We start from the raw sequence: 10,511 nt of genomic DNA on the forward strand, positions 1-10,511 counted from the left end.
ACCACACAGCCCTCTATCCCTTCCCAGCATCCCACCTATTCCAGGCAAAGCACCAGACTTTCTTCCACTGGGAACCTCCCCCGCCCAGCAGCTCTGTACCCTGTATTTTCAGCTGCGGTAGGTGCTGCTCGACCCCCTGAAACTGGCTTGCAAAACACCTAGGGAGTTTTCAGCCACAGTTTGAGAAATGCCGTTATAAATTATAATAGTTTTAAAAGTTTAGAATAGGAGGTTTGGAGGAAATTTTCTGTGGGATAGAACCTACCCCCCCCCCCATTAAGCCCCACTGACTATCATTGTTCAAAGCATTGTTCAAAGCATACATAGTAACCTGTTAAAAAGTACAGATCTGTCACATTTCCCCAAATGCAGTCAGGTACCATGGCAGCACCAAGTCTGCTATATTAAAAAGAAAATACGCTTTGAAATTAATGGGGACCCACCCGCAATTGGCTCACAACCACTTAGTGGGTCCTGACCCATAGTCTGAGAAACACTGCACCAGGGATTCAGTGTGAAGCAGCAGCAGAGGGTGCCCTGAGCCCTCCCAGCAACCACCCCTTCCCCTACTCACTCCCTCCAGCAACCACCCCTACCCCTCCTTCTCATCCACACCCCCGTGAACTCCCCCAACTCCTCACCCCACAGTGACCTCACCTCCCCTTCCTCCTCACCCCGAGACCACCCCTCCTCACCCCCCCAGCGACCTCCCCCTTTCTCCTCACCCCCCCAGCGACCTCCCCCCTTCCTCCCCCCAACAACCACCCCTCCCCCTCACCTCCCAGCGACCACCCCTCCCCTCCCCCCAGCGACCTCCCCTCCTCTTCACCCTCCAGTGACAACCCCCTCCCCCCAGCGACCACCCCTCCCCCTTGTTCTCCCCCCAGCGACCACCCGCCCCCTCCTGACCTGGGGGGCAGGATGGCGTTGAGGATCTCCTCGGCCTGCTTGGTGGGGTCGGCGGCGGGCGAGGGCGCCTGCTTGCCCTTGGGCGAGGGCACCGGCCCCGGGGGCGCGGTCACCTGCGGGCTCGCCTTCAGCGGCCGGGCCTGCGGGGGCAGCGAGAGGCCGGTCAGTTGTGGCCCTTGACACGCGTCAGCCCGAACACGTGTCTTGCGAGGGTAACGTTAGCGCAGCGCCCCCCTCCCGGCCCGCGTACCTTGGGCGAGCGCTTCTCGGTGTTGCGGCTGACCAGCACCGGCGTCTCGTAGCGGAGCAACGAGTCCGCCGGTGGGATCATGGCCGCGGTTGGCTAGGCCCGACTGTTGTGCCGCCGTTGCCATAGCGACCGGGACGCCGCGACGCAGGCAGCTCGGGTCACATGACACAGAGACCACTAGTGAAGCCTCACCCACAGCAGAGAGAGGCGGAGCTCCGAGAAAAAGGCGACCAATCCTGTTGTTCTTAATGAAAGACAGCAGAGCGAATTCGCCAATCAGGAAAGATTTAATATAAAAGCACGGCAGGGCGGGAAAAGAGGCGGAGCTTCAAGCAAAAGTGGCCAATCGTATTCGTAATGAAAGCAGGTTGAGCAAATTCGCCAATCAGGGCACGTTTAACAGACAGTCGTTCATAGCGAAGCTGCCCCCAGCAGGGCAGGCGGAGGAGGCGGGGCGCCATGGAAAAGGCGTCCAATCGCGTTGCTCATGATGAAAGCACGCAGAGCGAATCTGCCAATCAGGGCAGTTAACAGACGAGCCGTCCAGGAAAGGCTGTGGCTAGCTGCACTGAAGGGCGGGGCTGGAAGGTCCCAAGAGGGCTGAGTGGGCAGGGCTGTACTCTCGGGAGTAAGTCCTTTTGAACTCAACGGGCTCAGTAGCAGTGCCCAGGATTTGGCCGCAGGGCATCTGCTTCGCCCTGGTTCTGGGATTTCAGGGGAAATTTAGGCTGCAGTCCTTACCACCCTTACCTGGGAGTAAGCCCCATTGACCAGAATTGGACTTACTTCTGAGTAGGCATGCATAGGATTGTGCCCTAAGTGCATCTGCCTCTCCCTGGTTCTGGGATTTCAGCGCACATTCAGGCTGCAATTCTATTTGTTGACTAGAATAGAACTTACTGCTGAATAGACATGCATGGACTAGGGCATTTACACTGTCAAGCACAGGTATGGCCCATCTGGGCTCCTGGACCTGGAACAATGGAGGGAATTTCAACAGGTGCACCTTCTCACCTGTGAGATGACAAGGTGCACCTGCTGAAATTCCTTCCTCTACACCATTATTCAAGGTCCAGGAGCCCTAAAGTTGGAAGATTGGCCACCCTGGTCTAGTGGCACAGCAGGTTGCACTGGGAAGCAGCAGTTTAGACCCCTATGCATGTGCTTTCAAACAGGTCCTCTCTCCTGGGGCCACTGCCAAGCTGGGCTTAACCTTTTTGCAGGAGGACTGACCTGGGCCAGCCGGGTGCTTAGGAAGCGCCCTTTGCAAAAGAAAGCAAAACAAAACAAATAGCAGGTTATCCCTTATCTGGACTGCTTGAGATGGGAAGGTGCCTGGATTTCAGATTTGACTGATTTTGGAATAATTGCATAAATATGAGAAAGGCTTCCTCTTGCTCTTTTTACTGTTACCTATATGAACCAGTGGTTCCCAACCTGTGAGCCATGGCTCCCTGGGGAGCTGCGGAAACCAGCCAGGGGAGCTGCAGAATCCTCACGACAAAACTGCTGCCGACTACAATGTAGAGAATTGTAGCCACAGCCAATGGCCCAGTAGGTAAAAGGAGCTGCCAGTCAAAAAAGTTTGGGAACCAGTGCATATGGGTGGCTACTGGCATTTTTGACATTTTTCAGCAATGTCTGTAGAGGGACACACCACAGAGTAGAGCAGGGGTCTCCAAACCCTGGCCCGGGTTAGAGCAGTGAACCTCTATCCAGCCCCTGGCCAACCTCTGATCTCCTGAGAGCCTCTGACCCAGTTAACCAAGCACAACCAGAGTTGTGTAATGGGGTAATGGGGGTCTGTTTAAGTGTGTGCTCTGGGTTGTGTTGGTGTTAGGAGAAATCCTGGATATTTGAGCCCATTTATTCATTCATCTAAGTTGAATGTATTTATTTAAATTTTGGATTAATGTATTTATTTAAATTTTATATTTTTTTTTCCAGCCCTCATCACTGTACCAGACATCTGATGTGGCCCTTCGGTTGAAAAGTCCCTGGTATAGAGAATAGAACTCACAGCCTATACCTGCACTGAATGAGCACAAGACCTTCTAGTGCTTTCTGTAGGGTGAACAAGTCTTGGACAAAAGTGTCCAGATTTCAAAATAGTCTGCACTGCAGATGTCTGGATAAGGGGAAATCTACCTGTATGCTTCTAAAAAGTGCAACTCCCTGCTGTGTGATGGTAAACCTGATGGAAAGGGGTCCTCCTTTCCTGTCTGTGACTAATCAGACCCTGGCCACCAACCATGTTGCCCACATGACATGCTCTGCCTCTGGCTTTTTGTTTGGGATACTTGAAGCCCCAGCCGAGGCTGCACCCCTCCAGTACACACTTTCCTGAGAATAAATCTCATTACAATGGAATTCACTGTTGAGTAAACCTGATTAGCTTTGTGCTGTGTGAGTAGAGGGACATTTGAAACCTGTGCCATTTATTTTACTCAGAAGTCCAGTCAAAGGGCTTGCCCTCATTAGCAGAGGCAGTCCTGGGCTTTTCTCCACCGGGGGCCACCTTCCAGTCTGCCACCCCCCCCCCCACCTAGAAGTAATTGCAGTGACATCATCACATCATAAGAACAGCCCCACTGGATCAAGCCATAGGCCCATCTAGTCCAGCTTCCTGTATCTCACAGTGGCCCACTAAATGCCTCAGGGAGCACACCAGAGAACAAGAGACCTGCATCCTGGTGCCCTCCCTTGCATCTGGCATTCTGACATAGCCCATTTCTAAAATCAGGAGGTTGAACATACACATCATGGCTTGTAACTCATAATGGATTTTTCCAATCCCCTTTTAAAGGCATCCAGGCCACATGCCGTCACCACATCCTGCGGCAAGGAGTTCCACACTGAGTAAAGAAATAGCATAGCAATCACTTGCAGGAGTTGACACCTCTCCCGGTGTGATTCCATGCCATTCTACGCTGCCCCCTCTCCTCCAAGGAGAGGAAGGACACAGCTCAGAACAGCGTGGCATCACCCCAAGAGTGGCTGCCACTGTTGGGAGGCTGTTGCTCTGGGCCGCCTCTTTCCTCTCCTCCTATAAAAGAGAGTGGTGGAGGCCCAGAATGGTGCTGAATCTCGGCCAGAGTAACTGTAATTGGCAGTCACTCTGGGTGTGATCGCATGCCGCCCCCTCCTTCATCAGGAGGAGCTTCTTTTTTTTTAAAGTGAAAGATCAGCAGCTAAATATCTCCTCAAAGCAGGTGACACAGATCTCTGATGTGCAGCAATGAAAAGTTGTGGGAGAAACAAAACATCACAGCCCCCTGCCAGAAAAACTATAGAAGAGTCACAGCCCAATCCTAGCCAAACTTTCCTGAGAGTAAGCCCCATTGACTTTAATGGGACTTACTTCTGTGTAGACATGCATAGGATTGGGCTGTCAGTCCCTAACTGATGATTGCTGGCACAGACCTCTCATCTAAACCACCCCACAGGCCCTCTGCCTCCTGCTGCTGTTCAAGACAGAACAGAAAGGGATACTTTGCAGTGTTCCAAGAGGGCACAAAATCTAACTTTTATTTGTGTATAGAGATGCCCACCAGAAATCACTGCCCCAAAGGGCAGGTAGTCCACACAGCTGCTGCTTTCTCAGGGTCTTTGTTTCCATGTTCGAAGCAGCTAAATATCTCCTCAAAGCAGGTGACACAGATCTCTGATGTGCAGCAATGAAAAGTTGTGGGAGAAACAAAACATCACAGCCCCCTGCCAGAAAAACTATAGAAGAGTCACAGCCCAATCCTAGCCAAACTTTCCTGAGAGTAAGCCCCATTGACTTTAATGGGACTTACTTCTGCGTAGACATGCATAGGATTGGGCTGTCAGTCCCTAACTGATGATTGCTGGCACAGACCTCTCATCTAAACCACCCCACAGGCCCTCTGCCTCCTGCTGCTGTTCAAGACAGAACAGAAAGGGATACTTTGCAGTGTTCCAAGAGGGCACAAAATCCAACTTTTATTTGTGTATAGAGATGCCCACCAGAAATCACTGCCCCAAAGGGCAGGTAGTCCACACAGCTGCTGCTTTCTCAGGGTCTTTGTTTCCATGTTCGATGATCACCACTGGCCCTGGTGCCTACACATCCCATCTAACAGGGCTAAATCCAGACTTGCTCACCAGCAGGGCTGGGGAAGCACCATCCAAAGCCACAGCCTTGCCAGGTGGCAAACCATTCTTTGCAAAGTGGCCTCTTTTCCACGCAATGGAGGCAGTCACACAGCTTCTAGGAAGAAGGCAACTTTCAGCAGGGTATCTGAGAGAGAGAGAGCAAGAGACCAAAAGATCTAGTCTGAGGTCAGATGCACAGCGCCTCCCTACAGGACAGCTTAGGCTACCTCTGCAGAGCTTAGCACAAGCAAATGCTGGTGCATATGTACAGCTGCTCACAGCAGAAGGGTCCATCACAGCCAACCCCCATCAAGACTGCTGGTGCAGTTTGATGGCTTCAATCAAAGGCTCAAGTTAAAAGCTTGCCTCTGTTGTGAAATCTGCCCCAGCATTTGCAATATGGAAACAACAACAAAGGGGCTGCAGTCCTAACCACACTTTCCTGAGAGTAAGCCCCACTGAACAAAATAGGACTTACTTCTGAGTAGACCTGGTTAGGATGGTGCCCTGGGTTTCTTTACAGAGCTGTTGTGAAGGCTCCAAAGGTGTCACAGAAACCTTAAGTAGAGGTGCTCCCCCAGAACCATGGATCCCATATCACAGATTCACTTATCCATGGTACTCCAACCCCGATGCCCATTACTTATCTGCAAAAGGGGACCCTATACTTCAAGCACTCATCTCTCTTCCATTGCAGCCTGTTATAGAACACTAGAGAGGAATGCAAGAAGTGGTCAGCCAGAACACTAGAGGAGGAAGACTAAGAGAACAGGAAGCAGCTTCCTGTTAGCTTTCTTACAGTTCAATCTTAACCTGTGCTGGAACAGGCAGGCCAACTGGCCTGTACTGTATCCAGCACAGGTTTGAAGGTGGAAGGAGTGCAACTTGGCATACGGGGACTTATGCCCCTTAACCCCAAGTAATGCTTCAGCCACTGCAATGGGGCTACTTGGATCTGTGCCAGCGAAATCACACCAGGCTGCTCAAGAGGGGGGTTAGAATCTGGCATAAGTGTTGGAGGTTGGTCTCACCCACTTCCCAGGCCTGGTCTGCCCACCAAGCCCATCTGCTGCCAGCCCACCCACCCTCTGCCCTCCCCAACCCCCTGCACAAGCCTCCCCAGATGGGCATGAACTGCATCCCTGTGCAGTGGGGATATGGCATGGGGAGCCCAGTGCACATCCTTGCACTGGCCTCTCCAACTCTGGAATTGTTGCAAACATGCTTTAGAGCACATTTCACAACACTCCCAGGATGGCTCGAGACTTGCGCCAGCTGAGCATGGCTTTAGGATTATGCTCTTAATCTCCCTCCGCTAGCATTCCAGATGACTGCTTCTTGCATTCCTATCTAGTGTTCTGGAACAGCCTGTTGCTTTTAGTTGACTGTAAGCCACCCTGAGCACCTCCCTTTTGGAAAAGTGGGTTAAAAATATTTTAAATGAAATTATCTTCATTACCTTCTACCGGGTTTTGGAGGCTATGCTGGAGCACCTTTTCCCAGGTTTGGGGGAGAGTTTGCATCTCTGTCAGCTTCTCATAATTGACCTGGAGAAGGAGTAGCCTGACCTCCAGGTATCTTTTCAGGAGTTAAGGACGGCAAGCCCAAAGAGATCAGGGGCCCAGGGAGACTGGTGACATCCTCACCACTGCTAAGGGACACTGGGGAAGAGTCAGAAGTGGCTGGGTCCAGAGGAAGGATTCTGACGACAATCACACACTGCACAAGTCAGAGGGATAAACGGACAACGGCAACGGCTCTGCAACTCCCACAGAACATGACCACTGTCCGTCACCACAAGACACACAACCAGGCATACTGTTGTGATGCATTTTCTGTTCTGGAGTTGAGTGATTTTAGCAGTTATTACAGTACTTCCCTAGTATGGACGGAACTCGCATCCATGAACTTGACTCACCGCGGATGCCGTGGATACTGGGAGGAAAAGCAGATTTGTTTATCCATGGATTCGCATATCCACGGGGGTCCTGGAATGGATCCTCTGCAGATAATGAGGTCGCAATGTATTCGTCTGAAATACTGGAAGCTATTTTCAAGTAGTTTTAAAAAAGAAAGGACCATATTGGACTGCTTAGGCCCTTCCAACTCCTTACTGCCATTACTATATTGGGCAGCAACTCTCGAGGACTTCAGGCTTGCAGATTTTTCCAAGCTCTACCTAGAGAGGTTGTCGAGAACTGAGCCTGGGACATTCTGCACACACAAAGCAGCTGGTGGGCCACATACCTTCCTCTGCAAGGCAACATATATTGAGCTGCATAAATTAATTCAAATACAGTCCAGCTCTGGAAGACCTTATAGATTCAGAACGCTTCCCAAGGATACATGTGGTGGTAAAACCTCTCGGCATCCAGCAACCACTCCAACATGTCTACCAAAGAAGGGCAGATAGCGGACCTTTGGAAGTAACTCTCCAGCCTGAGACCTTCAACCGGCTGCTTACAAAGCTGGAGAACATGAGCCACATGGCTGCAAACAGCATCTCGCACCTTCTGAAGGTCAGCCCTATAAAGGACAAAGATCACATAACTCGTGACTTTGGGTTCGGCACAAAGATCTATTACCCTGAACAACCAGGCATGCTCTGGAAAACCCATGTGCAAAAGACTTTCCCAAGACCTTTTGTGCTTCTTCTAGAGCGCCTGAAGAGCAGCTGACAAAGATTCAGGATGAGATTCTTGACACCCCCATCTTAATTGCACAAGCTCCCCTTGACATAAAAAGGATTATAGAACTGTTACTGATCCTCCAAGATTAACACTAGCTAATGCAGACAATTCTGGCCAATCCAGACATTGAGTGCAGAGCACCCAATGGTGCTCTGGAAGCCACTTTTGATTTCCCTCGGCCTGGCTCACCCCAGAGTGACCTGGAAGTGGCTTCTGGAATGCCATCAAGTGCCCTGCAGCCCTGCAGATGGTGCAGTCTGGCAGCGCTACAGTAGGAAAGGCTATTTTCTGACTTATTTTGGCTTTTTAAAACACTTTTAAAAGCAGACCCCAGCATCTGTAGTATCAACGGTTAGCGAAATCCGTGGGTGCTGGACCTGCAGATAAAAGGGGCCTACTGTATACCATTTCCATACAAGTGGTTTTCAAGGCAGTTAACGTAAGAAAGGAATAAGATAGTTCTCTTTCCCAAGGAGTCTCACAATCCAAACAGGGAGGGGGATGGAAGCAAGGATAATCTAGGGAGGAACATGCAACCATTTCATGCTCATGTACATACATGCTCATGCTCAGTTAAAGTAGGGCAAGAGAACTTTCTGGGTTGTCACTTCTCCCACTAGAGGACTCAGAGCTGCCCTCTTCCCTTACCAGTGTTAATGGTGGTACCACCCACCCACAGAAGCATCTCCCCCTCCCCAAACCACAAACAGCACAAGACAGGTGTTCTCACAGCCTGTCCTGCAGTTCTTCCAGCACAGCCTCCGCTGCACATTGCTGCTTGAGCAGGAGCTTCTCCTGCAAACATGGGAAGTCTCGCAGCGGCAAAGTACTGGTGAAGGGGACATTCCGGGAAGCCTGCATCTGCTCTGCCAGGTTGGCCAGGGAAGCCAGAAGAGGTGTGCAGGCCACCAGTGTGTTCTTCCAGGCCTCGTGCTGCTCCTGGAGGACACGAAAACACGTCTCTAGGGAGCCCTGAACGGTGTTGAGCAGAGCCAAGCTGTCGGAAGCCATCCTAGGGACAAAAGCAGAATCCAGTTAGCTGAGATGGGACACACACCAGCCGGTACGACAAGGCTCCAACAAACCAGGTTTGTCAAATTCGTTCTAGATTCTCCATATGCACCCCATTTGTTGATTTGCAGGCTTTGCCCATAAAATCTATATGATATCTTTTCAGTGAAACTCCAACAAGTCCAGTACCCTATTCCAAAAAGCAGTGAGAGCAACAAATTTTTTTTTTAGAAGCAACAAAAGACAGATACATATCACAGCAGCAACAGGTACATGCAGAAAACTGCCTTGCAACCATTCAGAACACAAAATTATGCAAATGAGACTAAGTCAGCCAAACCAATATGGAGAGAATCTCCACTGCTTTCCAAGAGCCTGAAACGTATTTCCTTCCACCTGTGTGCTAGAGGGGATCAGGGGAAAAGGAAGGGCTATCCACATGCAACATTGCACAAGAATCTATATATGCTGTTGTGTGAATCACAGTCAAAAGGAAATATTTCTGTACCCAGAGTGTAATCAGTGGAACTCCTTGCCATAAGGTGTTGATAGCTCCTGAAAGCCTAGACGCCTTGAGAAAGGGGATTGAACAGGTTTATGGAAGGAAAGCCCATCACAGGTTACAAGCCATGATGACTGTATCAATGTTCAGGTTTGAAAGTAGCCAAACTCTGAATGCCAGATGCAAGGGAGTGCCACAGGACGCAATAATCTTGCTGTTCTTCATGCTCCCTAGGCATCTGCTGGACCATTGTGAGATAACAGGAAGATAGACAAGAGAGCCTGATCCCGCAGGGCTCTTCTGATGTTCTTAGGTCTTATTTGCAAAGACAGAAGGCAGAAGCCCTCACAGGCATAGGGTACAAACTGTATGTTGAACATAATGTGTGAATACAGCACTGACAAAGAACCAGTGTAGACCTTCCTGGTAATAACGCTGTATTAAGGCAGCAATCCTATCCACACTTTCCTGGGAGTAAGCCCTATTGACTATAATGGGGCTTACTTCTGAGTAGACATGCATAGGCTGTGGCTGTAAGTCCAGAGCCACCTCATGACCAGCGTGCAAAGAAATAGCATCTCTCTTTACCTGCAGAGAGACTCTGGGGATTGCACAGCCATACCACCCACCTGTCCCAGCAGCGCAGAGTTGCACGTTGACTCTGGAAAGGAAGTGAGATGCATGCTTGGAACGCCCCATACCTTGATTCTCCTGGGGGGTTCTGGGAAACGTAGTTCTCAGCAGTTTCCCCAGAGTTCCACCTCCCCTGTTCTTGTCTCTGCAGGCACTCCCATCGCTGATTGGTCGTTGCCTTCATTGAATGGAGGCAGAACAAAAGGGGAGGTGCATAGAGGTATGAAAAGAAGAGAGTCACAAACTCATTTTTCTCAGACTGTAGGGTCCTTTAGGATGGACACAAACTCATAAAAACACAAAACTCCACCTTTTTGGTGTTAGTATAATAATAATAGTATAGTTAGTATAGTAATAGTATAGTTAGTATAATAATAATAATAATATTATATATATA

The 10,511-nt window shown here is 50.1% G+C and overlaps 2 protein-coding genes across 4 annotated transcripts in view; both read right to left on the reverse strand.

The window, feature by feature from the left end:
- DNALI1 (dynein axonemal light intermediate chain 1) overlaps nt 1-1,276 on the reverse strand; it is a 5,112-nt gene extending 3,836 nt beyond the window's left edge. The window contains exons 1-2 of the mRNA XM_066638704.1: nt 1,160-1,276; nt 910-1,049 (exon numbers count right to left, since the gene is read on the reverse strand). Of these exons, the coding sequence (XP_066494801.1) occupies nt 910-1,049; nt 1,160-1,240 (221 nt within the window). The 5' untranslated portion in view covers nt 1,241-1,276. The remainder of the gene's footprint in view (nt 1-909; nt 1,050-1,159) is intronic.
- Nucleotides 1,277-4,660: 3,384 nt separating this feature from the next.
- On the reverse strand, nt 4,661-10,168 carry AIRIM (AFG2 interacting ribosome maturation factor). Of its 3 annotated transcripts, none has more exons than XM_066638741.1 (5): nt 10,111-10,168; nt 8,699-8,980; nt 7,625-7,804; nt 6,738-6,856; nt 4,661-5,454 (listed from the first exon to the last, which is right to left on the reverse strand). In XM_066638741.1, exons 2-5 carry the CDS (start codon nt 8,977-8,979, stop codon nt 5,246-5,248), a joined length of 789 nt encoding a protein of 262 aa, XP_066494838.1. In that variant the 5' UTR covers nt 8,980; nt 10,111-10,168; the 3' UTR covers nt 4,661-5,245. The 3 variants fall into 3 exon arrangements, with proteins under 3 accessions (XP_066494838.1, XP_066494837.1, XP_066494839.1); XM_066638740.1 differs by having other exon boundaries at nt 10,070-10,130; XM_066638742.1 differs by having other exon boundaries at nt 5,286-5,423; nt 10,070-10,130.
- Nucleotides 10,169-10,511: the final 343 nt, after the last annotated feature.

Source organism: Tiliqua scincoides, chromosome 10, assembly GCF_035046505.1.
Source record: "Tiliqua scincoides isolate rTilSci1 chromosome 10, rTilSci1.hap2, whole genome shotgun sequence".
Taxonomy (NCBI): Eukaryota; Metazoa; Chordata; class Lepidosauria; order Squamata; family Scincidae; genus Tiliqua; species Tiliqua scincoides.

Excerpts from the sequence above, each read along its gene's own strand:
- AIRIM (XM_066638740.1), bottom strand. The coding sequence starts at position 10,101 with ATGGCTGTGCAATCCCCAGAGTCTCTCTGCAG. Across the intron at positions 8,981-10,069 it reads TCCCCAGAGTCTCTCTGCAG|GATGGCTTCCGACAGCTTGG; the intron begins GTAAAGAGAGAT and ends TTTTGTCCCTAG. Across the intron at positions 5,455-6,737 it reads CCTCCAAAACCCGGTAGAAG|ATCTTTTGGTCTCTTGCTCT; the intron begins GTAATGAAGATA and ends ACCTCAGACTAG.